This window comes from Grammomys surdaster, unplaced genomic scaffold, assembly GCF_004785775.1.
Source record: "Grammomys surdaster isolate TR1022 unplaced genomic scaffold, NIH_TR_1.0 362, whole genome shotgun sequence".
Classification (NCBI taxonomy): Eukaryota; Metazoa; Chordata; class Mammalia; order Rodentia; family Muridae; genus Grammomys; species Grammomys surdaster.
The window spans coordinates 3,225,850-3,253,630 of NW_021604781.1; the positions used below are offsets into that span (position 1 = coordinate 3,225,850).

At 44.4% G+C, this 27,781-nt stretch overlaps 1 protein-coding gene across 1 annotated transcript in view; it reads left to right on the forward strand.

Annotated features, from left to right (window-relative positions):
* B3glct (beta 3-glucosyltransferase) overlaps positions 1-27,781 on the forward strand; it is an 84,047-nt gene that overhangs the window by 36,655 nt on the left and 19,611 nt on the right. The window contains exons 5-10 of the mRNA XM_028779760.1: positions 11,581-11,657; positions 12,415-12,526; positions 15,735-15,871; positions 20,904-20,967; positions 22,428-22,547; positions 25,639-25,708. Of these exons, the coding sequence (XP_028635593.1) occupies positions 11,581-11,657; positions 12,415-12,526; positions 15,735-15,871; positions 20,904-20,967; positions 22,428-22,547; positions 25,639-25,708 (580 nt within the window). The remainder of the gene's footprint in view (positions 1-11,580; positions 11,658-12,414; positions 12,527-15,734; positions 15,872-20,903; positions 20,968-22,427; positions 22,548-25,638; positions 25,709-27,781) is intronic.

The window sequence follows — 27,781 nt, forward strand, 5'->3', positions numbered from 1 at the left end:
TCTGTCTCTCTCTCTCTTCTCTCTCTTCTCTCTTCTCTCCCTCCCTCCCTTTCCTCCTTTCCTCCCCTCCTTCCCTTCCCCCTTTCCCTCCCTTCCTCCTCCCCTCCCCCCCCCCCCCCCCCACCATGGAGAAGTGCGCAGATGCAGGTGCAGGTGAAGAGTTACTGGAAGGAAGAGCCCTGGAGAAGCATGTGCAGGCAGCTTTCTTAGTCAATCAGGCACCTGAGTTGATTTCTTTTTAAATGCCTTTTAGGTCCATAGCGTCTGGCTGCCAGTTACGATTTGACGTTTGTTTTTTGAACCTGGCACAATTCCTTCTCAAAGGGACAAAGGGATTACTTGAGTGAGCATTCTTTTCTTGTTTGTTAGGCTATGTTAGGATACCAAGAAAGGTTGTTATCTGAGTCCTCTTTTTTTTTTTTTTTAAACTTTCCGGAATGTGGAATCCAGTTACCAGCTGTCCTGCCTAAAATGATGGAAACCAAAGGGGTTTCACTGTAAGATGAAGTGGAAAGAACAGAAGAAAAGGAGCCATCATGCTCCATGACTTCCTGTTTAGTACTTTCCAGTCAAGCGAGGGTCCAGGCACCTTCTGTAGAGGCTCCGATGAGAAGAATATTCATTACATTTAGCACAAGGAAAAGGTCACGGTAGATGGGTCGAGAAAGTTACTGTAGGCGGTCAGGGCGGGGATGGAGAGGAGCGGAGGGTGAAGCTTAGAACACTGCTGCAGACTGAAGAACCAGCTGACCGGTGGACAAGATAGACTTCCGTTTCCCCAGGCAACCCACCAATAGGGAACACACCTGCTTCTGAGAGACGCTTCATCTGGGTCAGGGAGCCCCCTCCCCTCACTCCTACCCACTCATACGGCTTCTGATTCCATTGCCTTCTATTGTGGGGAGACTCTAAGCCTTATTTGAAAACCTGGCAGAGCCCTAGCCTTCCCAATAAATTATTCCTTTGCCTGTTCACAGAAAATTTTGGAAATTGCCATTTTTTTTTTCTGGAGCGGAGTTAGTCAGGCCTTGGCTCATTAGATTAAAACAACCCATCTCCATAAAACAAGCCGGGCAGGCTGGCACAGTCTGGCACAGTCTGGCTCCAAGAAGCCGGAGAAAGATGGCCTCACACGTCCTAATTTTAGAAATTTATTTTATTGGCATGGAGACAGTGTGAGGTACTTCATTAGAAGGTTAGTGTTGAGAATCAGCAGTGCCGTTTTATTCCCTGAGGGTTTGGTTTTATTTATTTATGTTTTTGACACAGTCTTACTGTGTAGCCCTGGCTGGCCTGGAACTCACTATGTAGATTTCAGACTCAGAGATCTCTCCACCTTTGCCTCCAGAGCGCGTGGACCACCATCTCTGACTTCCATCTGCCTTTTGATGTTAGCACAATACTTTCCTTTTGAGATGAAAACAGGTTGATACCTAATTGCTCAAAACCCTTTCTTTTGGGTAGAGAGTGACAGATGTTAATAAGACATTCATCATAGAAAATCTTTTTTTTTTTTTTTTATGAAACAGGAGACTTTATTACACTGCTGTTGAGTAAGAAATTATCCATCCATTTGTGTACTGCGTATGTATTATTATTCAGTTTATGGAATATCTATTAATAAATATTTATTTTTGCCCACAACGATAGGTTAGTAATAATGTATTGTAATATAATATATAACAGTATTATAATGTAATATGTAATGCATTATAATATAATACATAATAAATATTATTATTAGTAAGTATTCATTTTTTTGCAGTACCTGGGCAAAACATTCCAGGAGAAAATAGGATTTTTTTTAAAATATAAATTCTTTCTAGCCGGGCAGTGGTGGCGCACGCCTTTAATCCCAGCACTTGGGAGGCAGAGGCAGGTGGATTTCTGAGTTCGAGGCCAGCCTGGTCTACAGAGTGAGTTCCAGGACAGCCAGGACTACACAGAGAGACCCTGTCTCGAAAAACCAAAAAAAAAAAAAAATACTTTCACTAAAGTAACCATTTTTTTTCATACACAACTAGAATTCTTAGAGGCATCCTTTGTTTATATTTTTGTGTTTGTATCTGACGAGTTCCTGCTGTGCCCTTCTTGCTGTGCCATGTGCACAGTGCACACGGATCTCTCCTTCCGTCATGTGGGTCCCAGGGATTGAACTCAGCTCATGAAGCCTGATGCAAGTACCTCTACCTTCTGAGCCTTCTCAGCAGCTCAGAAACATCTCTTATATACGTGCCTTAACCTAGTGTATTCTAAGCAGCACAGGAAGTCAGACGTTGTGACTCAAGGCGGGGTGGTGAGGTGGTGGGGGTTGCATGCCCCCCATCTTGTGCATATTTGCTGTGTGCTTTTGTCTGGCCAGCACTGGAAGTAGTTGCAGCCCTAGACTCCTGCCCTGTGTAAGTCTGGAGAAACTAGGGCTTGGTCATTGTTCTTATTTGTCTTCTATTGCTGTGACTAAACACTGTGACCAAAAACAGCTTAAGAGAAGACAGGGTTTCCTTGGCTTATATTTACAGTCCATCACTGAGGGATGTCAAGGCAGGAACTTTTAAGCAGGAACTTGAAGGAGAACCTGTGGAGGAACACTTTCTGCTGGCTCGAGGTCTGGCTCATGCAGTCTGTTTCTTATACAACCCAAACCCACCTGCCTAGGGTTGTTGCCACCCACAGTGGACTGGCTTTTCCCACATCAGTCATTTATCAAGACAGTCTCTTCCAGACAAGATCATAGGACAGTCTGACCTTGTGGATCCCTCCATTGAGAGTCCCTCTCTCCCCCCCCCCCCCAGGGGACAAATTGTCAAATTGGTAGCTGAAGCTAATGAGAAAGGTCTCGAAGGAAGCAGGTGGCAGATGCTCCATTTTCCCAAGGGTAGAAGATGCCTCGTGATGCAGCATGGTCAGCGGAGTGCTGTCATGTAGGGTCTGGAATCAGGAACCTGAGAAAGCAGGTTGCTTTAGGGCTCTGTTCTCTAGAGTTAACGTCAGTGTCTTAGTTAGGGTTTTACTGCTGTGAGCAGCAGACACCATGACCAAGGCAACTCTTATAAAGGACAACATTTAATTGTGGCTGGCTTACAGGTTCAGAGGTTCAGTCCATTATCATCAAGGCAGGAGCATGGCAGCATGCAGGCAGATATGGTGCAGGAGGAGCCGAGAGTTCTACATCTTCATCTGAAGGCTGCTAGTGGAAGACTGACTTCCAGACAGCTAGGATGAGGGTCTTAAGGCCACGCCCACAGTGACACACCTACTTCAACAACAAGGACACAGCTTCTAAGAGTGCTGTTCCCTGGGGCAAGCATATACAAGCCATCACAGTCGGTGTGAGTGTCAGTGGAGACAGGGGACTAAGTTAAGAGTCAATACATGCCAGGCAGTGGTGGCATATGCCTTTAATCCCAGCACTTGGGAGGCAGAGGCAGGCGGATCTCTGAGTTCAAGGCCAGCCTGGTCTACAGAGTGAGTTCCAGGACAGCCAGGGCTACACAGAGAAACCCTGTCTCGAAAAACCAAAAAAAAAAAAAAAAAAAGTCAATACATGCAAGTGTGCACGTGCTGATGGTGCGGTGCTCTCGGCAGGGGGAGCCTCTCTGGGTTTCCCATCACTGAGTGTAGCGCCCTGCTCTGTGTCAGGGGGCTTGTTGCTTCTGTGTGGGCGAATTGCTTTGTGAGTCTACACAAACATAACACCCCGAGAACACAGGCGAGGACACTTCTAAGCACGTCTACAAAGACATGTGAAAGTTACAGCATTTGAAGGACACCTTGGGATTGTAAGTTTGCTGTGGATGGAAGCAGTAGATGAGGTTTGAGTGGATGAAGGAAAGAAAGATGTGCTACTAAGGGGCTGAGCTGTGTTTGGGAAACTGGTGTGTAAGGGACCTATAGAGACATCTAGTGCATAGGGACAGGGCTTGGGGTGGAGACAGTTGGGAACTTGGTTGGAATCATGGGTGACTTTTACTGGGCGCACATCGCCGTGACTTTTATTCTGAGGTCTTGTGGTGCCCTGTGCTGTGCTGTGTTTGCGGGCATGAGCTCACTTCACCCCAGGCCCGTCACATTTTGCAGAGAGGCGAGCAGTTTGCCTGCACTATCTCTAGTGGAACCAGGCCAGAGGCACCCACAGGCAGGTCTGTGATTCTGTGTTCATTAGTGAGCAGCGGCCTCTCCGGCTGTCCCTGTACTTTAGCATTATGCCTTCATAGCACGGGTCCTTGATGTTCTCCTGTAGATCCATTTGTGGGCGGCCTGACTCTCACTGGAAATTTGAGACTCGAGAGGACGGGGGCTCTGTTGCTTTCTTTGCGGCCTTTGGTTATATTCCTGTAGTCAGACCTGGTGTGTATTTGTGACCATCCTGTGCTGTGGTAAATACACCACAACCAAAACATCTTATGAAAGAAAGGGATCTTATGGGCATATGGTTCTGGAGAGGTCAAGTCCATGTTGGTGAGACTGTGTGGCAGCAGGTGGCAAGCAGCAGGCATGGTGGCTGGAGCAGCAGGCTGAGAGCTCACGTCTTGAAATACAAGTACAAAAAAGAGGAGGGAGGAGGGACTCAGGGAGGGAGGAGGGAAGGGAGGACGGACAGAGGGAAAGAGGGAGGGAGAGGTAGAGAGATCAGAGGGCAAGAGAGCACTGGGAATGGATAGAGATTTTGAAACCCCAGAGCTGGCCTGCAGTGACATACTTCCTACTGCAAGGCCAAGCGAGACGTCCCAGAACATCACCACCAGCAACTGGGAACCAAGTGTTAGGTCCGAGCTCACAGGGAGCATTCTCATCTCATTTAAACCATTGTACCTGTGCATAGTAGATGCTCAAAATAGACTAGTCCCAACGATAACAGTAATAGTTATTAAGTGCTTGGCATGTAGTAACCGACTTATTCCCCCTGGCTATTGTGTTAGCTCATTACAGGAACTAACAGGCCCACAGCTAGTTCAGAGACTGTACTGAAGGTCACATGGCTCGGGAAAAAAAAAAAAAAAGCTAAGATTCAGATGGGAATATTTGGCCTCCAGAAATCAGGTCTTTAAACTCCAGGGTTTACTGCTTTTATGAGAAAATGATTAGTTAGAATATATATGTGCTATAAAAATATATTTAGTAGTTTAGTTCAAAGTACATGGCTTATAAATAAAATTTATAATGCTGTAATACATTTTCTTTTGAGAAAAACAGTTAACGATTAAGACAGGTATATGGAATATGTATATATAATATATATACACACACATACACATACTTGGGTTCTTGGAAAGACTATTAATATAATGTCACTCATAATAGTCTAACCTATAAATGAATCCTGTATTTTAAAGGTTATAAATCTGTCTCATATATGTTCCAAGAAGCAGATCATACAGCCCTATTATGACAATAAGTACTTATCTCTTGCAGAAGGAGTTATGATAATAAGCAGATGTGATTTTTTTTCCCCTTTGGCTTTTTTTTTTTCAAGATAGGCTTTCTCTATGTAGCCCTGGCTGTCCTGGAACTCTCTCTGTAGACCAGGCTGGCCTTGAACTCACCACAGAGCTCCACCTGCCTCTACCTCCTAGGTGCTACCACGCCTAGTATGGATTTTCACTATGGTTTACTTGTTGGCCTAACAGCTCAGTTCAGTCTGTAAACGTCTTGATGTTGCTGTCTGATCTCGCACGTGGCGTGGGTCTGCAGAGTGGGGTAAGGAGATCATAAAGTCTTGTTCTTCAGAGCCTACTTTAGAAGATGAAGGTGAGGGCAAATCACAATGGCTGAGAAATATCTATGGACAAGGAGAGACCAGGGGCTGGAGAGATGGCTCAGTGGTTAGAGCACTAGCTCCTCTTGCAGAGGATCCAGGTTCAGTTCCCAGCAGCCCCACAGGGGCTCACAACCATCTATAACTCCAGTTCCAGAGATCCAATGCCTTCTTCTGGCCTCTGAAGGCTTTTACAAGCATGTGGCACACATGCATACATATGAAGTAGGCTTTTGAAAGGAGAGGTGAGTAGCAATTGAATTAAATCATTGAATGTTTTTTTTCCAGACAGAGGCAGAAAGACGGAAGTGGTGCAAAGCTAAATTTGTGAAATGGTTAAAATTATTTACAACAATTTAAATACTCAGTGCTTTGGTGTGTGTTCCTAGGTCAGCCTCTTCATTTGTCCTGTTCGTACATCGTCTTCACGGCTCTCCTCTGTGTTGAGGTGTGTTGAGGTCTCCTCAGGCTGGAGATGTAGCTCAGTGGTAGTGAACGTTCTCAACATAGGCAAAGACCCCAGCACCACAAACCCAAACGGATGACTAAGTCGGTTTGTCAGCTGTGACACTGCATCAAGACTCCTTTCTAAATGAAGCCCACGAATATGTACACGTGCTGGGTGTTTGCTTTCAGTAATCATTAGCTGCTTTAGCTATGAGCCTTGCAACAAAAGAGTTCAAAGGAAGCCCTGATATAAAACCCAGGGGGCCTGAGTTCTGGAGAGGATGAGGAGGCGGAAGTGGGCTTTGATTCAAACACAGGGGTCACATTGACAGGTTAAGAGTACTGTGATCAACCTTTGGGGTCCCCTTTCACTTACCCACATTTGATCAGCTGCATTCCTAATCCTTTTATGGTTCTGTTGTAGCACTGTCTCCCTCTCTGCACATGTTGGCACGTAGCCATTTAGATTTGAAACGGTGGCATAGCCAGGGCCCAGGTATCAGTAGATTATGAGAGAGCCTCTACTGTCTGTCCTCAGAATATCCATCCCTCGGTAAAGTTGGTACAGCATTTTCCTTTTCTTCTTGATTTTGTATTTGGAAATTCTCTTTCCTTCTCTCCTTTCTCTCTCTCTCTTTTTAAAATATATTTTTCTTTTGTTTTACTTTTTCCTTCTCTCCTTTTCCCTTCTCTTCTTCTTCCTCCTTCTCTTCCTCCTCCTCCTCCTCTTCCTCTTCCTCCTCCTTCCCCGCCTATCTTCTCATAGGCTTGGTACTCACTGTGTAGCCCAGGCTCGAATTGGTAGCAATCCTCCTGCTTCAACTTTTTATGAGCTAGGATTACAGGCATAAATCGCCAGTGGCTGTCAACAATGGATTTTCTCTGTGTGTGCATGGACCTGGAGCTTGCTATTTCTTCTGCTGGCTGGCTAGGCAGCAAACTCCAGTGGTCCTCCTGTCTCTGCTCTCCATGTTATTGGGGAATGGTGTGCACAGCCATGCTGGGTGTTTATATGTATGCTGGAGATCAAGCTCAGGTTCTCGTGCATGCTTGGTGAGCACCCTGACCCACTAAGCCATCTCCCCCGACATCTCTTTTTGGTTTTTTCCTTCCCCTTTCTTACTTTTCAGTGCTGGGGAACAAATCCAGGGCCTTCATTCTGCTAGGTGAGCAGTCCTTGCCTCAGCAGCAGCATCTATGGAAAACCAAACCAAAACCAAAACAAAACAACAAAAAATCCCACCTCTTTCCAATGGCTTACTAAAAGCATTTGTTTTACCAGGTAGTGGTGGTGCATATGTTTAATCCCAGCACTCAGGAGGAAGAGGCAGGTGAATCTTTGTGAGTTGGAAGCCAGCCTGGTCTACAGAGCAAGTTCCAGCATAGTCAAGGCTACACAAAGAAACCCTGTCTTAAAAAACAAAACAACAAAACAACAACAACAAAAGCTTTAAAAGCAGCAACAACAACAGAACCTCAAACATTTGTTTGTGTGTAAAGGTGTCACAGAGCCAGTGACATAGCACCTTTAAAGGCAATCTAAATCTTGTGATGGATTAAACATAAATAATTTGATAGACTGTCTTACTGTGGCCTTTTAAGACAACTCATTTTATTTATATAACTGTGCCTGCATTGTGTGTGTGTGTGTGTGTGTGTGTGTGTGCCTCTGGAGATGAGAGAACAACTCTGTGGAGTTGGTACTCTCCTTTTACCTTTATGTGGGTTCTGGGGATTGAACTCTGGTTGTCAGGCTTCAACAGCAATCCCCTTTGCCCACTGAGCCCTCTCTCCAGCCCCTATTGCAACTTTTAATAATTTAGACGTGGTATACTTCTGAGCATGTGGTAAGAATAAAAGCTCTTAGGCATTTTGGCTAGACTAGATTAACATTTCTTTATAATTAAGATGAACTTGGCTTGCTCTACCATCTGTGAAGACTAGATTTCTGAGTGTAGCAGCTGGGGTCTGCTTGTCATTTTTGAGCACACATTCAGGGACTGTAAGCAACAAGATACATGTACATTAAATACTTAGAGATGCAGAAGCATGAAACAAAGACAGATGCCTGGCCCTTCTTATAGTCACAGTAGAAGATAGGAGACATGCCACACAATTTAGTGAATGAAAAACAGTGAAGTCAGGAGTAGGTGTAGTCTCCTGTTAGTCCATGGAATCTATTTCAGAAGAGGATTTGACTCCTTTCTTTGTGCTGACTAAACTCTTCTTGTATTTGTATTGTGGTAGAAGTCATTCATAAACTGGTGTCTAGGCTCTCCCAGCAATGTGTTCTTGCTGTTGTCATGGAAGCCTGGTGCTACCTGTTGAACATGTCCCGCAACTGTGATGTGGAATTTGGATTCACAAGTAAAAATTGGTGGAGCATTCCAGTCCTCATGTTGGTTTGAATGAAAATGACGCCCAGGGGCTCATGTTTGAATACTTGGTCCCCAGTTGGTGGGACTGTTAGGGAAGAATTAGGAGGCATGTTGGTTTGTCACTGAGGGTGGCCTTGAGGATTCAAAAGCCCACTCCATTCCCAGTTAGGGTTTTCTGCTCTGTGGTTTTGTCTTAAGATGTGAACTCTCAACTACTGCCCTGCTGTCAGGCCTGCATATGTCCTGCCGTGTTCCCCACCACGGTTGTTGTGGACCCTCTGATACTCGTAAGCCCCAAATAAATACTCTATTCTATAAGTAACATTGGTAATAAAATAATGTCTTATCATAATAGAAATGCAACAAAGATAGAAGTTGGTACCAGGAGTGGGGGTTGAACCTACAGACAGGTATACTGGGTACCATAAGCAAAAGCATTTTCTTTTGTAACTTGCCTTGGCCATGGTCTTATCACAGCAATAGAAGAGGAAGACTGCCCTCAATTTAAAAGAAAAACACTGTCATCCTATTTTAACTTTACTGAAGGCCTTTAGAAGTGTGCACCTCATCATTGTGTGACATTGCAAAATGAACTTTGCCACTTTCTGTTTGCTTCAGTCTTTGCTTACATAAGAAGTTGCTTTATGTAGAAGGAGATATTTTGAAAGCGGCGCCCAGTCTGGCTTGTTCCTGGGCAGCCACCATGTTCCCGCTGCTCCTTGGCTCTGACCGGGGCTCCGGCTAGCTAGATGCCCAGGCCCTGGCACCCATGAGATACCAGCATGGGGGATGACTCTGTCAATCCCCCACGCCGCATCCACAAAGCTCGGCTGAACCTCAGACAATATCTGCCATCCTCGCAGTACCCGGTAGAAACGAGACTCTTAAAGCTTAATGATTATCTAAAGGATTTATATATTTAGAAATGCTCAATCAACAAGATGCCCACACATTAGAGTTGTCACCCAATATCTAACCTTTTGATAGAAGTTGTTACCCAGGACAGCTATCAACCCATCTGTGGTTCTCCATCACTGATAGCCTCCGTATTCTCCTCCCCTTCTTCTCTTTTCCTCCTCCCCTTCCTCTTTTTCTCCCCTTCCCTTCCTCTTTTTCTCCCCTCCCCTTCCTCTCTTTCTCTCCCAGCTCCACCTCCTCTTCTACTGCCTAATCACGGAGCTCCACTGTGAATACAATGTAGCAGAATAAGTATCCTGCTACAGCTTTATCATAGGAATCAGACGATTTCCCCATTTGACACAAAGGCGTTTCCACTGGGATAGTACTTTTTATCATGGTTTTAATGGCTGCTTGGTGACTCATTAGCACTTGCTTTCTATCTCAAGATTTTAACAATATTTGCTATACATCTTCTTAGTTCACATTAACATTCAAATATAATTATTTCTGTATTATGCAAATTTGCTCTTATATTCATGAATATATATGCTTATGTGTATACATTACAAATTTTAAAAGCGGATGAAATTTGTACATAATTCAGAAGCAACGGTAGAAAGGCCCTGAATTATTATTGATCTTGTTCTATCATAGATAACCTAATTCAGCCTTTAAGCTGGCTTCATTCTGAGCATGTCACATTGTTTGTCTGATCTAACTATTGATTTATAAATTTGTACATAAAATTGGAATAAATGCCACATAGAAGAAGGAAATGAGCCAGGCAGTGGTGGCGCATGCCTTTAATCCCAGCACTTGGGAGGCAGAGGCAGGCGGATTTCTGAGTTCGAGGCCAGCCTGGTCTACAGAGGGAGTTCCAGGACAGCCAGGGCTACACAGAGAAACCCTGTCTCGAAAAACCAAAAAAAAAAAAAAAAAAAAAAGAAGAAGGAAATGAGGGAAAATTGATATCCATCCAGTGGAAACAATTTGTATTAAAACCCACCCATAGGCAACAATAAATGTATATATACTGGAATAGTGGTGTGGAATTGGAATTATTTTGGGACCCTGTATCTCAAATGTGTTGGTGGTGTTATGGTGAATGTACCTGCCCTCTTAGCATCTCAGGTGTTTAGGAATTCATTGCTAAGTTCTTTGTTAACAGTCACTATGGATTCATTTTCCAGCTAGTACACAATAGGAGACACAGTAATGTTTGTTGGAGGAAAAAGGCTCAAGTGTAAGAGATGTGAAATTTTGACTTTTGGCTCTCCCAACAACTTGAAATATAGCAAATAGCAGTGAACTTTCAAGCTAATCTGCAGAGCCTTGAGATCATTGTGCTTTGTCTGTATTTGTGTGTATTTCTGTAGCCATGGTGCTTCACTTTAAGGCTCTCTTGATTCCTTCTGTGTTTATCAATTGGTAGACCTTTCAGGAAGCCATTCCCATTGCCTGAGTAATTAAGGACGGTATTTCTAGGATCTAGACTTAGGGTGTTGTTTCTATGATACAAAACACCTTTACAGACATTTTTAGATACTTTAAACAAAAATTTGGCACATGAGATAGATGGACTATTGTTCAGACAGCAGGGTTTTACAGAACGCGTTTTGCTTACAGGTATGTACACGTTTGTGTCCCTGAGTTATTCCTGATAAGCAACCCTAGGGTCTTCCCTCCCTGATTACATTTGCAAATCTCCAACTACTTCCCCACCTAAGCCATGAGCATTTGTGGGGGTGGGAGTGGGGGTGGGGTGGGGAGAGTTGGTTGACTTCTGCTAGAAACTTCAGTGCAATGGCCACAGGAAACACAGCAGTGCTAGCAACAGTGCCAAGGATAGCCCATTGACTTTCAGATGACAGTGCCAAGGATAGCTCATTGACTTTCAGATGACAGTGCCAAGGATAGCCCATTGACTTTCAGATGACAGTGCCAAGGATAGCTCATTGACTTTCAGATGACAGTGCCAAGGATAGCTCATTGACTTTCAGATGACAGTGTCAAGGATAGCATGTCAGACAGTATTGCATTTTGCCTTTTTTTGGAGGGGCTTTTATTTTTACTTTTCCTCTTTGGTCATTATGTTTTTAGGATCTCCCCAGAGTCCTCCTTCTCCATCAGTTGGCGAAGCAGGAAGGTGCTTGGACCATCCTTCCCTTGTTACCACAGTAGGTACCTTTGACTCAACTGTGTCAATCATTGGCATTTGGGCCCCCATACTCTGGTACTTCTTAGGAAGGTTTTTCAAATTATTAAGAGGTTGTGTGTTTCCTGAGATGGTAAATGGATTAAATTTGAGTTTTATATTTTGTGATTACTGTATGAACTAGATTTTTTTTCGTGATTGATTCTTAATTATAATTAGTTTTGCTTACTATCGTTAAAAAATGATTTATTTTAGTTTATAGGTATGAATGTTTGCCTGCTTGTGTATATGTGCACTACCTGCATGTAGTACCCACAGAAGCCAGAAGAGGGCGTGGAATCACCTGGAACTGGAGTTATAGATGGTTGGGAGCTGCTATGTGGGTGCTGGGAATTGAACCCAGGTCCTCTGCAAGAGCAGCCAGTGCTCTAACCACTGAGCTACTGCTCTATCCCCAAAGTTTTTTACTTTTTAGATGTTTTTTTTTTTTAAATGATAAAATGCTTCAAACTTACACTTGAAGTTGTTCTTCTAAATTGTTGTTATTATGGGCAGAATGAATTATGAGAACTCTCACCATCTAGAGACTGGTGGTCCCTGGCTTTCTTCTCAGTTGAAGCTGAGATACACAGCAGTAATATGTGGAGTGTGCACAGCAGACACCTTGCCTTCTTACCATCCACCATCTCCTAGATACTGGATTCAACCTTACTCCTCCACTGCCTAAGATAGACTATGTACCATGAATTCGAGTGCCATAACCCATGTCTTCCCGTCAGCTTCTCTGTAACGTACAGCAAGAACTCAGCGTGGATTTTCTTCTGTGAAGAAGAGACGAGAATACAGATCCCCAGACTCCTCCAGACCCTTAGACGATATGACCCATCTAAGGTGCGTATGACTTCAAAACCATGCTTTGACTTCGGGGACAATGATTCAGAGAAAACGTAATTGTCATTAAGAGATTTTTGAAATAGTAGCTTGAGTTTGGAAAGCATTGTGGTGAAATTCTCTGAGGTTGGCAGCTTACAGAGAAGATAAAAATAAACCCTTCTCTGCAGGGAAAAAAAAGTGTATTTATCTGTGTTGACAATGTAAGGAAGTGAAAAACCATAGCAAAAGCAGTAACAGCATCAGCATCATCATTGTCAACAGCGGTAACAGCAGCAGCAGCAGCAGCAGCAGCAGCAGCAGCAGCAGCAGCAGCACACCTTTGTAGAATCATTGACCAATTTTCTACAGGAATAAAATTAAATTGGCTGTCTTTCCTCTTCAGAAAAAAACACATATATAACACACAGAAGTATTTTTATTTATTTATGTTTTATTATCTTATGTGTGGTGATGTTTTCCATGCATATATGTATGCATATGTAACTAATGTCTGTGGAATACAGGCCATGCTGCTGGTGCAGAAACAAGAGCTGCATAGCACTCATCAGTGGACTGCTTTTGTAAGCGGCGTGGTCCACCGCTGTGATAAAACCCGCTGGTATTGATGAGTGTTAAGCGTTGGAAGCATCCATTGTGGCTTCTTTCTGTTGACTTCTGAGAAGCCACAGATGTAACTGGATGGGAAGCCCATTAGGTAGGAGAGGGGATACAAACACGTTTCCCCCAGTCCTCCCAGACGGTGCCAGCCGCAGCTACAGAGCTTGTTGTTGCTGCGTTTTTTGTGAACCATTGATGAGACTTTCATGTTTCCTTCTGACTTGTGGGAGACCCCTAAATCTTCTTTTTCTTTTGAATGTTGGAGTTGCAACCTCTTTCCCAGTGTCTGCTCCACCTGGGGACTATTGTCTCCTCACCCGTGGTTCTAATTCTGCAGGGGAGATGGTGACTCACAGTGACTCTCGAAGGAAGTCGGGATGATAAATGGAGAAGTTCAAAGGGAGTTCGTGAGAAGCAAGTTCAGATTGGAGGCGAAAGGAGACGTTTGCCTTTCCTTTCTGAACTCCGCTGTGTGGAGAAAATAAAATCTGAGATGTTTTATTTCTTTTGAAAGTAGAATGACAGAATACAGGTTACATAATGTTGAGGTCAGTTCAAACCAGTGGGGCTTTTTTCCCCCTCTACTGTTTGAAATCTTAGGAGGAAAAGAAGGTCAGTGCTGACACAAAGAAGCCACACTGAGATAATAGCTGTGCCTTGCATTGGGAACTGACTGACTGGGGATTTTGATTCTGACACTGTCCTCTCTGTCTCCCAAGCATCTGTGCAAATGCAAACTTAGGTCCTTGTTCAATGTTTTTAATGTATAAGTTTAATAGTTATTGAAGTGATTGATCTCGGTTCAAATGCCTTCTTAACTGGCTTCTGTAAATCTCCTATATCTTGTTTGAGCTTTTCCACCCCATAGTATGCCTTTAACATCCGTACAGCTGATAAGGCATATTAACTTTGATTTATTTTTCATAGCAATGAGACATGGTGCTGGTTAGGAGTAGTCCTTGTAGAATACCACTGGTTATTTTTACCAGTTTTACCTCTTATTGTCCTTTCCACGGAGCCACTAAGAAAGCCATTATAGAGGAAGATGTATGGCTCTTTCCAGAGTCTCCGTTGAGTTCTTCCTTCAGATAGTTTATGACCTCAATAAAAATATGAATAGGCAGTCCTATGTGCTTTATAATAGCTGGACACTGTAATTAGGAGATAAAGTATGATGATATGTTTTGCGTCAGTGTTGGCCCAGAAGGTTCAGGTGCTGAAAGCTCCGTGAGAAGGGATGGGGAGGTTGGAAGAGGGGAACTTCCGGGTCTGGGATCGGCCCTTCCGGTCCCTCCTTCCATTGTTTCCTGATATCTTCCAGCAGCCGTTCTGTGTTTTTCTTGTGTTTGCTTTTTCTCGGTGGCTCTGGGTGTCTGAGCCAGACCGTCCTGTGGTGGCTGGATGTTTTTCATTGCACTTTGAACACAGATAATATTCCTGCAGTACGAGAAGCCCAATCTGGTCCATTTGCCTCTTTTCCTATCAGGTTCCCCTGCACCTACTGTGTGCCAGACACGTGGGATTTCCTTACCATTGATGATTTTAGTTCTTCCGTCGCGGGGACTTCGGTGCACTAACTGCATTTACTGTTCTTCCTCAGATTCGGTTTTATTCCCCCCACCGTGAGCTTCTTGATATTATCTCACCGCTGTTGTTTGTCTTAAGAGGTTTTTCTTTCTTTCTAGGACAGGCTTCCTCAACCCCCAACCCCGGATCGGTTGTTGCACCTCCTTTAGTTTCTATCCCCCCACCCCCATTGTACAAGCTGCATCCCTGAACGTTATAGGCTTTTGATAAATATTGAGCGAACGAATGAATGAATATAACTCTAGAAGGAACTTTTCAAAGATTTATTTTAAACCTCTGTGGTTGGAGCTGGAGAGATGGCTCAGGGGTTAAGAGCGCTGGCTGCTCTTACAAAGGACCTGTGTTTGAATCTCGGCATCCACATGGTGCCTTACAGGCATCTGTAACTCCAATTCCAGGAGATCTTATGCCGCCTTTTAGCCACTGCATGCATGCAGGCAAAAACCTTATTCCCATAAAATATAAACAAGTAAGTCTTTTATAAGAAACTCAATAGTTTCCTTCGTCTTAATATTCTTATATGGAGTATTCTATAAAAATACCCTTCAGACTGGAGAAAGGGGTAAAGGCACCTGTAGCCAAGCCTGACTGTCTTAAGTTTCAATGCTAGGACCCACAACTGCTCTCTTACACACACACACACACACACACACACACACAATTTAAAATTAAGAAAAATTCTTATGTTTATGGCACACATCTATCTGCACATATAAAAATTTAGGCAATAAGAGGGTTTTTGAAAATTAAAACAAAATCTTATATTATGGTGTAATGATAGCTAGTGTTTTGTTTACACCATTGATCTGATCTTGAGTTACTTCTTAACTATAAAGATTGTGTTAGGTTTATTATTATATTCATGTTAATTATATTTTCATTTGGATTCTACAGAAACATAATTTATGTTAACTTTATCTCCCAAGATATTTAGTTGACTAATTCTGCTGCTGCAACTTTGCTTTTGGCCTTACAATTAAGTGGCTTTTCAAGAATTTCATTTTATCTTTGCATTTAACAGGAATGGTTTTTAGGAAAAGCACTGTACGATGAAGAATCAACAATTATCCACCATTACGCCTTCTCTGAGAACCCAACAGTCTTTAAGTATCCCGACTTCGCTGCTGGCTGGGCTCTTAGCATGCCGCTTGTGAATAAGTAAGAATTCAGTAGACATTTTGGGGAGTGTGTGATATTTCACTGATTTTGGAAACTGATGGCTCATTGATTCTTGGATGTGTCTTCAGCCAGAGGTGGTCTGAAGGAATGGGAAAAAGTGACAGAGAGCCAGACAGGACGTTTTTACCTCAGCACTGTCCCTTACAAAGTCCTACAGACAGACCTCTTTCTACTTCCTAGGAGTTTCTGGCAAAATGAAGTGACTAATAAGTCATCAGACTAAGAGAGGAGACCAAAGGGCCAGAGAACTTGGAGGAATCATGTGATTTGCGGGGATTGGAGAAGTGTTGAAGTAACTACTTAAAAGTGGCTTCCAGTCAGGCCGACTATCTAAGCTGCAGTGGCTCTGCCTAGCTTAGTGCCATGTTTCTCTGCCGGAGGCCACATGCACACAGCAGCTAGAAATGGCCAGCCAGAAACACCAGCCCTGTCACCCACTAGATGCCAGCGTGGGAGATGGCTCTGCCAATCTTCCATGCTGTCTCCACAAGGCTGGGCATTGCCCAGACCATCCCGCCATCCATGCGAGCCTGGTAGAAAAAATGAGACTCTAATGCTTAAAGATTAATCAAAGACTTTATATGTTTGGTAAAGCTCAATAACAATATGCCCATACAAAGAGGGTTGTTTCCCAATTAGCTAACCTAAATAAAAGTAGTTACCCACACTGCTTTCCATACCTGCATGGCTTTCCATCCTCCTACATTTCTGCTCTCTCTAGCTCCTCCTCTTCCTCTCCTAACTCCTCCCACCTTAGCTCCTCCTACAGAGAGAATGCTAATTAAGGGAATGAATATGCAGATGCAGCTCAGGCCACTCCTGAAAGCTCTCTGGGTAGTCAGTGGTATCTGTCCTATGCATAGCTGCATCGTGCCCCCCTTCCCCCCTCCCCCAGCTGTAAGAAGAGTGAAGCTGACCTAGTTCAGCTGAGGAGAAATATGTCATTTTCAGATTTTTGTTAGCTTGCCTTAATTATGCACCTTGTTTTTCTTTGGACGATGGAAGGCTGGAAAATGCAGCCTTTGTATCATCAGAGGTGGGCCGTGGTGGTTGGACATTCGCCATATGAATTCACAGCTGTCCTAAACACCTGTGTGACTCGGGTCACGTGTGGTAGTTTTGTACACTGTAACTATGCTCTGTCCCAGTATCGATGGCACAGCTGCCTCAGGGACATAACTCAGTGGCAGAGCGATTACCCAGTCTGCACAATTTTAATTTAAATTGTCGTTTGTTGGCCACTACCGAGTTGTGAAGAGCAGACAGCATCGAGAGCAGACATTGGGCACCATGTTTCTCTGTCTTTTGGGGGGTCTTCTGGGAAATTCTAGGAACTTTTTGAACTTCACACAAGATAAGCTCTCGGCCTAGAGCTTTTAAGTTAAATTTAGTTGCTAAGTGGTGCACACCATTATACACTCTAGTGAGGACCACAAGGTGTTTCAGTACACGTAAGGCTGTTTCAGTCAGGGTATGCAGAGGCTGAGGAGAGGCCTTGGAGGTTGAGAACACTGGCTGCTCTTACAAAGGATCTAGGTTTGATTGCCAGCACACACGTGGAGGCTCACAACCATCTCTAGCTTCAGTTTCCGGGGATCCAGTGCCATCTTCTGGCCTCTGTGGGCCCTCACTGCACACACACACACACACACACACACACACACACACACACACGATATGCTCACATCGATGTACTCAAACGCTCACACACATAAAGTACAAAGAAATGTATGAATCAGGGAGTGCACATTTGTCTTCTCAAACTTGATTATCATTTGTGGTGAGAGCGTCCACACTCCTTTCTTCTAAGCATTTTGAAATTATTACAGTACATAATTATGAGGTTTTATTTGCAAAGCTTACTTTTACTATAGAGTTTTAAAATGTAAAATAAGACACCCATTGCAGTTTCTTCCCCTTCTTGTCCTCCCAGCCTCCCTTCCCCCCAGCTTTTCAGAAAAGGACAGGTCTCCATGGATACCAACCAGCCGTGCCATACCAAGTTTCAGAGAGACTGGGCACCTCCTCTCCTATCAAAGGCTACACCAGGCAGCCCAGTAGGGGGAAAGGGTCCCAAAGGCAGGCAACAGAGTCAGAGACAGCCCCTGCTCCCCTTGTTAGGAGTCCCACAAGAGGGGCTGGAGAGATGGCTCAGTGGTTAAGAGCACTGACTGCTCTTCCAGAGGTCCTGAGTTCAGTTCTTAGCAACCACTTGGTGGCTCACAGCGATCCGTAATGGGGCCTGATGCCCTCTTCTGGTGTGGCTGAGGACAGCCACAGTGTGCTCATATACATAAAATAAAATCTTAAGAAAAGAAATTAAATGACTAGCATACACAGCAAATTTACCATTTTTAGGTGAAACTAATATAACTAAGTCTCCTTAAGTATCTGATATCTGTTCTCAGAGCCTCTTGTCTCTTTAAAACATGCAGGCTTTTTGCTGGCTTGACTCTAAAATTAAACGTGCTACATTTTACAGTATTTTGATGACCTGATGGGATGTTTCCCGTTGGTATTCCCGTTCAGGAGCCTCACTCTTGTCCCCCTTGGCACCTTGTCAGATGTTTTGCCTCATTCTAACGTGTTCTAATGTGTGGAGGGCCTAGGTCAGTCCCATGCAGGCTCTTTGGTTGGCGGTTCAGTCTCTGTGAGCCCCTGTGGGCTCAGGTTAGTTGATTCTGTGGTTGTTGTTGTTGTTTTTAATGATGTCCTTGACCCCTCTGGCCCTTACAATCCTTCCTCCTCCTCTTCCTGGGATCCCTAAAGCTCTACCTAACGTCTGACTGTGAGTCTCTGCATCTGTTTTTATCGGTTGCTAGGTGAAGCCTCTCCGATGACAATTGGGCCAGACACCAATCATTAGGAATCATTTCATTGACTTTATTTTTTTCTGTTTGTGTTTTGTTCTCTCCTGGGTCTGTGGGCTATCCAGGATCTGGCTCCTGGCCCTCTGGGCAGTATCAGGGGTGGGCTCCCTCTCATGGCATGGGTCTCAATTATTTATGCTTTTAAAAAGGTTTTGCACATATATACTGTGTACCTATGAGTGTGTGTTGGTGTGTTTGCACATGTGTGCCTGTGGGTATATGGAACCCACTGAACTCATCTGTTGATGAGGGAGACAGCCGGGTGCAGCCTCTGTAGCATCTCCCATCTCCTCAGCTTAAGCATGGTTCCTGCTGGGATAGAAGAGAACCTGAGGGTTTCCCTGTGGTAGCTGGGTGTGTAGATGTCTTAGTCTGGCCTGCTATAACAAAATACTGCAAGCCGGCTCATTTATAAGCAAGGAAGGTGTATGCCCGAGGGTTTGGAGCCTGGGAAATGTCAAGATGAAGGAATTTGTAGTTTCAGTAGCTGGTACAGGCCACCCTCTTGTTTAGTGCTAACACTTCTTCTCTGTGATCTCTGAAGAATGCATAGCTCCCCCAGACTTCTTTTGTGAAGTTACAAACCCCTGGATGATGTCTACTGACCTCCCATCCTCCTAAGAGGAGTTGACTCTGGTCAACATAGAGATGTAAGGGCCACAGATATTCATCAGACGCTGCAGTGAACTATGGCTGCTGGATGTAGAGCCGTGGAATTCAGAAAGCTGCAAGCATGTCCCCTGTAATGCTGGAAAGACAGCGCCAGGTGACTGTGGCATCCAGTGACATCTGCTCCTTGCCACACTGAGTAGCGACCAACAAATGAGAGCTTTAGTCAGTAATCATGGTCTTTCCCCTCCCTCCCTCCTTCCCTCCCTCCTTCCCTCCCTCTTCCCTCCCTCCCACTTTTTTTTCTGCCTGCAAACACAACCAAGTTGTTTTTTTTTTTTTTTTAAATGTGGACTTTGCCATAGTAACAAATTCAAAATCTGGTCTTTTAGACTATATTTTGTCCCTCCCCCACCATGTAGATAAGGAATTTTAAAAAAAGGATAATAAACTCCATCTAGTATAGCAAATATTGGTGGCAAGATTTGTTAAACAGTTATTATTAAATCTCTCCCTCTGTTTGTGTGTGTGTATGTGTGTGTGTATGTGTGTGCGATTCGAGCGTGCACGCAGCAACTGTAGTGATCACTCGTTGAAAGCAGCCAATAGTTAGCAACCTTAAAGAGAACAGCTATTTATTCACCGTAAAGGTTGGAAACACCATGTGAATAGGATGATAACATTTGTTTATGATTTTGAATGCTATTCTGGGTCAGTAAATTCTTCCCTTATAAACTCTGGAAAAAATTTGATTAAGGGGCTGGAGAGATGGCTCAGTGGTTAAGAGCACTGGTTGCTCTTCCAGCAGACCCTGGTTTGGTTCCCAGCACCCACAAGCATTTTATAACCATGTTTGACTCCAGGTCCAAGGGATTCAGCACCCTCTTCTGGCCTCTGTGGGTACTGCATGCAAGTGGCTCACATACATGTAGGCCATGTCCATATAAATAAAATAAATAAGAATTTAAAAAATTGGTTAAGACAAGATGTTCTCCATTCTGCTCCTACACAATGTTGACTAAATGTAGAATAAGCCCTTTGTTAGAGACAGACAGAAGGCACAGGAGGAGGGGTAGGGAATTCATTTAGGCTTGCTCTTGCTCTAATTTTGCCAAAAGGAAGACTCTCTTTTCTTTGATGTGTTTGTTCTGACAGGCTAGTGAAGAGCAGCTTTCTAGGAAAGGTTTCTCGGCTTAGTCTTGAAAACAAAAAGTTAAAACTGGGTGTAGAGGACTGGCGGAGGCATGTGTGGGAGGGGTGTGCTCCAGGGAGCACGGGGGGGGGGGGGGGGGGGCTTAAGACTCTAGATGCTGGTTAATGCAGAACTTCCCAGTAGTGTGGGTCTTTCTTCTGGGTGAGAAAGGAACCATGGGAGAATCTTTTTGTCTTCCTTCCAAGCCATGTACTTTTATCTTAAAATTTATATTTTGTTCAGTTATTAGAAATTTTCATGAACCTGTTGCTGTTGTTTGACAGTTCTTTTGCTCTAAAAACAAACAAGCAAACAAACAAAGGACTGTCTCTGTTTCCAGGCTTAACAAGAGATTGAAGAGCGAGCCGCTGAAGTCTGACTTCACAATTGATTTAAAGCACGAGGTAGGTCATGATTGATTGATTAGGGCTTAGTGATAAATCGTCGGTAAGTTGAGCTCAGTGGTTGCTAGGACAGTCATGACTGTTGCCACCGACTCTGTAACAAAGGAAAATAGTCATGTATTTTGATGCAGATGTTGTGTCTTCTATTTTATATCCCATAATAGTGCCTTTCCCCACATCCCTTCATGTTCTCCCCACTGAGATAGTTTCACCAAAGTAGGTGGAGAAGGATTGGGGGTAGGGGAAGGTTGAGTCTCATGATTCATGAGTCTTTGCTTTTTTAGGTAGGTAGATGGGTCTGGAGGTGAGTGTTTAAAAGCATGCCAAAATGAAATTTTAATTGATTGTTTGGGACTCTTACATTATGCACCCTGATCATACTCATCTTCAAATCTTCCCATGTCTGTCCCCTCCCCCCCCCTAAAAAAAAACCTGTGTGTATGCATGTGTAACTGTGTATGTGCAGTACCCACAGTGACCAGAAGGGGGCATCAGATCCCCTGGAATGGAGCTACAGGCAGTTCTAAGTCACTGTTGGGTGATGGAAACCGACCCCCAGTACTCTGCCAGTGCAGAAAGTGGTCATAGCTGCTGAGTCACCTCTCTAGCTCAAATAGTGGTCTCTTGTATTAATTATTATTCTCTCTTGATTGTGAGTGTCTGCTTGGCTCCTGGTTTACACTGTGATAGTGATTGTTTCTGTGAACATTTTGGACATGTGTCATAATTATCTGTGAGAGTTCCTCTATTGCAGATAATTTAAAACTTTTTTTTTTGAACTTCAACTTACTTTAAAAAAAATACATTTTCTCTTTTCAGGCTGGGCGGGTGGCTCAGTTGGTAATATGCTCATTGTATTAGTGTGAGTATCTCTGAGTTCAGATCCTGCACTCACAGGAAATGCCTGGGATAGCAGGCAATTCCAATGCTGGGAGGCAGAAACAGGCAGACTCCAGGAGCTTGTCTCCAGCAAGGCCACACCTCCTAATCCTTCTCAAGCAGTTCCACCAACTAGGGAGCAAGCATCCAGACATAGGAACCTGTGTGGACTGTTCTCATTCAAAGCAACACAGTGTTTCCAGGTCACCGCTGGTGACTCTGGGAATGGAGCTGAGGTCTCATTCCTTGTGTTACTTTCTGTGCACTTTAGTGGTTTTACCTCAAAGCACTTTAGTGGTTTTTGTTTGTTTGTTTTTTGTCATCTCTGGAATTTTTTGTTTGCATGTATGAATATTGATTCATGGTTAACTGTTTATAACTTATGAAGCATCAGCTCAATCTATGTGGTGGTACCATTTTTTAAAAAAACTGAGGAAAGTTTCTGTTGAATATTAATATATCGACACAGTTCAACCTAACACAGTTTCTAGGATTTGTGTCCCGCTGCTCCCTGGGACATTTTTATATCTGTGGCTTTCTCTTAGCTCTGTCCTCTGCACCACTGTCTTATCTCGAGCTAGATTGCCCTCTACATCTGGGACAAAGGTGGAGGACCGGCCCTCACCCCTGTGCCTGAGTTTTGTACGGAAGACGTGGACCCCCGTTGTGTCACCACGTTCTATTCTTTCCTGCCGCTCTGTGTAAGTGAGAACAGCTTCCTCCTGGACCAGAGGAGGATGTACATATTGTGTGCGGAACATTTACTTGTGGACATAACATTATCCCGGTAATTTATGTATTTAAACATAAGCCAGCTTTTGCTCCAAGCCAGGCCGCAGCCATATGCCTTATGCCTTCTAGGTAAGTACTGTTGCTATTCCCGTCTTCCGTATCTAGAGGGATGCACGGAGAGTCAGTGTTCCTGGACCTAAGTCTGCTAACCACTCAGAAGCCAGAGCCCGGGAGAGAAGAGCTAGAGGGAAACAAGTGGGTCCCGGGAGGGTTAGTGTGGAGCACCAGGAAGCAGAAAGCATTGTCTCCCAAAGAGACTGTCTCAGGGAAAGCTGGTGTGTGTGTGACAGGGTTTGTGGGCAGGAAAAGGAGGAGTGCAGTGGCCAGAAAGAGTATGTGCGCTGAGTAGGGCCTTTGTTGTGTAAGGCCTGCCCCTCTGTCCTTATACCCTGCTTCCTGTCTTTCCCCTCTGCTCTTTTCTTTCTGCCCTTCCCTCTCTCCCCTCTTCCCTCCCTTCTCCTTCCAAGTCCCCCTCCCTCTCTCCCTACCCTTCCCCTCCTCCTCCCTCCCTCTCCCCCTCCCTCAATCCCTCCCCTTCCCTCCACCATCCATTCTTCCTCCCTTCCTCCCCCTCCCCCTCCCTCCCTTCCCTTCCTTCCCTCTGAATACCCCTCCTTCCTCCCTCCCTCCTCCCTCCTCCCTCCCTCCTCCCTCCCTCCCTCCTCCCTCCCTCCCCCATCTCCAGTGCCACATTAGCAGTGATGTGCTCTCCCACCACTGCTCACAACCGTGTCACAGTCTTTTATATATGCTTTGCATTTTAAGAATAAGGAAGTAAACTAATCTGCACATCCTGGCTTTACTTGAGGATCTCCAGATGTTCTGGAAATTCAGAGAAAGACCACAGTTGTAACTACTTAGCCATGGCCTTTCCAGATTAAGAAGCCAAGGAAGGGAAGTTCTGCCTAGGTCCACTGAAGGAGCGGCCCGAGGTGATAGGCACTTGGTTTCATTCCTTAGAAAGGCTAGTGCAGCCATTTCCTGTGACACACAAGGCCTGCCCATGGGCCTGCGCCCCCCCACCCCTCACCCCTCAGCAGGTGATCTTGCTTTTGGTCTCACCTGGCACAATTCAGAATCTCCCGGGACAGACATGAAATCTTCATGGCAGATCTATGTTCCGTTCCCACTATGACCCTGAAGGCTCTGAAGCTTACTAGATCATAGACCTTTCGTTTTTTTTGTTTTTATTTTTTTCTCCTCATAAATGAAATATATTCTATAACCTCATATAGTGTGTGTTGTTCTCAGGTCAGTTATTGTGTGTGCCATCTTAAACACACATTGCACACATACACACATACTACACACATATACACACACTGCATACACACACTGCACACACACATACTGCATACACATGTTCACACACTGTACACAATACACTACATGCACATGTACACACACTGCACACACACACACACACACACACACACCTTATAGTGTGACAATAGAGGGACTTGTAATATTTGCAGTTCCCAATGGACAACCAATCTTTCTAGACCTAAACCCTATTTGCTTTGCCACGCTCTTGGTATCTTGAGTAATAAGTACACCGGTATGAACCAAACTCAACCTCTAAGCGGTGGCATCACTGTGACTCTTATCACAGTCATATAAGGAGACGTAAAGAAGGGGTGTTCTAGTTTGCTTATTGTTGCTGTGACAAACTGAATAAAGGAAAGTGGGGGAGGGAAGGGTTTACTTGGCTTCCCCATCCCCATCACAGTCCACCACGGAAGGAAGTCAGGGCAGGCACTGGAGGCAGGCACTGAAGCAGAGACCGTGAAGGGACTCGGCTTACTGGCTTGCTCTCCATGGCTTTCTCAGCCAGCTTTTAAATACAAACCAGGGTCACTTGCCCAGGAGTGATGCCGCCCATAGTGGGCTGAGCCCTACATCAGTGTTTAAGGGAGAGAGTGTCCCACTCCAGGCTGATGGAAGCAAACCCTCAATTGAGAGGCCGACTTCCCAAGTGACTCTAGTTTCTGTAAAGTCGACAAAAAGTATAACCAGTAAGTAGGGTCAGAGCTGACCCGAGGGAGGAGCTGAAGGTGTACCCTGACATCAAATCCCTCTGTGCCGCCTTCAGCCTGTGTGAGCTTCCTCCCACCAAGGGTTTGAAGCAGAGGACAGAATATCCGTAGCCTAGACTCAAGTAAACAGTAAAGAGTCATGTATGACTTCCAGCTCCACATGTGGCCAGACCCAGAGAAGCAGACATCTCCCGCTTGCATGAGGTCATCTTCTGTTCTTCTCCCTTTGTCAAAGTCTCCGCTAGCTGAGCACGTGTATAGACAGTGACTCATATTTGTTAGTTACCCACCACGTGCTTAGTAAGTTAGCCACGACAGCAGCCTTCTGGTGACTGTCAGTCCTGATCTCTCAATCATCAGGGCAGCCCAGAGAGTGGAAGGGACTTGTTAGTATGTAACTCATAGTCTGTAACTGCTGAGCTGGGGTACGGGTGCAGGCCTGAGCTGGGGTACGGGTGCAGGGCTGAGCTGGGGTACGGGTGCAGGCCTGAGCTGGGGTACGGGTGCAGGCCTGAGCTGGGGTACGGGTGCAGGGCTGAGCTGGGGTACGGTGCAGGGCTGAGCTGGGGTACGGTGCAGGGCTGAGCTGGGGTACGGTGCAGGGCTGAGCTGGGGTACGGGTGCAGGGCTGAGCTGGGGTACGGTGCAGGGCTGAGCTAGGATTCAAGTCCAAGGCTGAGCTGGGATGAAAGTTTAGGCTTGGGAGGGAGATAGGTTCAGGGCTGGACTCACATAGCTCCAGGGCCGAGCTGGGAGGCAGGTTCTGTGCTGCCTGACTCCAGAGCCTACACTATCAGTTTTCCTACACATCCTCTCTCATCCCTAAAACTACCATGGAAATAGATATCTATGGCATTGCTTAATTTTATATTTAAGATCTACTGTGGGCATGAAGTCTGGGTAATACTGCAAATGTATGTAACAGTTTTTTTTTTTCTTTCTCTCCCCTACTCCCACCTTTTAGGGAATACCAGTAAAGAAGGAGGAGATTTTTGTTGCAGTCAAAACATGCAAGAAATTTCATGCTGACAGAAGTATGTTTGGGGCTTTTTACTTTCCTTGAACTTTTGAGATCCCAAATGTCTTTTGAAACAATGCAAGCCAGGTGCAAATTCAAGACGAGAGATGATGCTTGTGGGGAAAGACGCTGTTTGACCAGGGTTCCTCGCTGGGCCACGCCAATCCCCAAGATCACTTAGGAGAGGTGATTTTATAGTAGCCATAGCTCTTCTGAAGACTGTTGAGATCAGCGCCTTAAATTGAAAATGGTAGACTCCGCTGTGGCAGCCTCGGAAATGGTGTGTGGGCAAAAGTCTGGTCCGTAAAGGGTCCTGCTGTATGGAAACCACCAGCGGGGTTTCCAAAGAAATACAATACCAACAAAGACAATCCCCTTTTACATTTATGTCCTGTGCACACATTGGTACTTTTTAATGAAGAGTCACAGGTTTGCTCATTGAATGTTTGTATTGGAAAAGAGAAAAAAGTCACCTTAGAGACAGTGGCGTGACTTACAGAAATGCCGGGCTGCAGATTTCTGGTGTCTCCTTATAGAAAGAAGTTTGTTAGGTACAGGGATAATGTTAAAAGAAAAGGCCCGTCCTGCTGTAAATGGGCACAATTCCTCTTTTTCCATCTCATTTGAATCAGCACTCTGCTGATGCTCAGAGCTGGACGTTTTTTTGTAATGGTCTCCATTTAGCATTTCTGTTTTTCCTTGTGAAGACCGTTCTCACAGGGCGTGGCCTGAACATAGGGAGCTTCCTAACGCAGCTGGCATGGTCCTGGGATTAGGGTGCTGGGAGATTTGTGTGTGTATTTTATGTAGTAGCACAGTCTGAATAGGTTATATTTTAAGGGAGAAGATATTTTAAAACAAAAGACTATTCCAATTTGAATTTATAGGGTCACCTATGACATATCAGCAATTAAAACCCAGTAAAAGTGGAGTTAATCATATGTTGCTAGGTTTGACCAGATTGGTCATGTCAAATCCCAAATCCTATTAAAGGTGACTAACTAAATCTATGTATTTATTATACAAGGGGGCCTACAGTTAAGAGTCAATGAAGACATTTAAATAAGATTTTTATTTATTATAAATTTAACCTAAATTTAATATCAGGCAGGGCTTTTTTTGGGGTGACTTTGGAAAATATCTTTGAGGGGCTGGAGACATTAAGGGCACTGGCTGCTGTTGCAGAGGACCTGTGTTCAGTCTTCAACACCCACATAGTGGCTCACAACTGTGTAACTCCAGTTCCAGGGGTTCTGGTGCCCTCGTCTGGCCTCCACGGGCACTGCACACACACCATGCACAGTCATATAGTAAAAATAAATCTTTAAATGTTTTTTAAAAAGGTGGTAGGAAAATGCACTAGATTTTCTTTTCTTTTTTTCTTTACAGGAAAAATATTTACATTGACTTAGTTGATCTTGAAGCTGTTCTCAGAATAGTGATTATTTTTGCAACATTGATGTTACTAATGTAGACAGGAGGAACACAATTTTCAGATGATAATGAAATGAAAAATTAAAGGTTCAACTTGTTGCATTTTTCACAATCTACATAAATGTCTGTTCATTTTGACCAAGGAACATTGAATAATTTGGTTTCTTTATTTCTTTAAGTTTAAGATGAAAACTTAAAAAGAGATATCTATGAAATGCTTTTATAGTTGAATACAGAGTTTAAACATTTTTTAAAATCACAAAATCTCAAGCATTCATCTCAGATCTGAGGTGACTGGGACTTGAGTCCTAGCGGGGGTCTGAAGCTTTCCAGTGCGGGTTTCTGCAGCCTGTCCTTAAACTTTCCTGCACTCATTAGTGAAGACGGCTGCTTTTTAGATTGGTTCCTCTTTTTGCTGGGTGGACACAAAGCCTGCCTGCCCACTGGGCTCCACAGTCTCCTTTGAAACTCTAGTCTAGCACGGGAGAGATGACTCGGGTTAAAAACACGCACTTCTCTCCCAGAGGACCTGTGTTCGGTTCCCAGCTTCCAAGTCAGTCAGTTCACAATCACATCTAACTCCAACTCCAGGGGATCTGACACCTCTGGCTCTCATGTGCACTTACACACACACACACACACACACACAAATTAA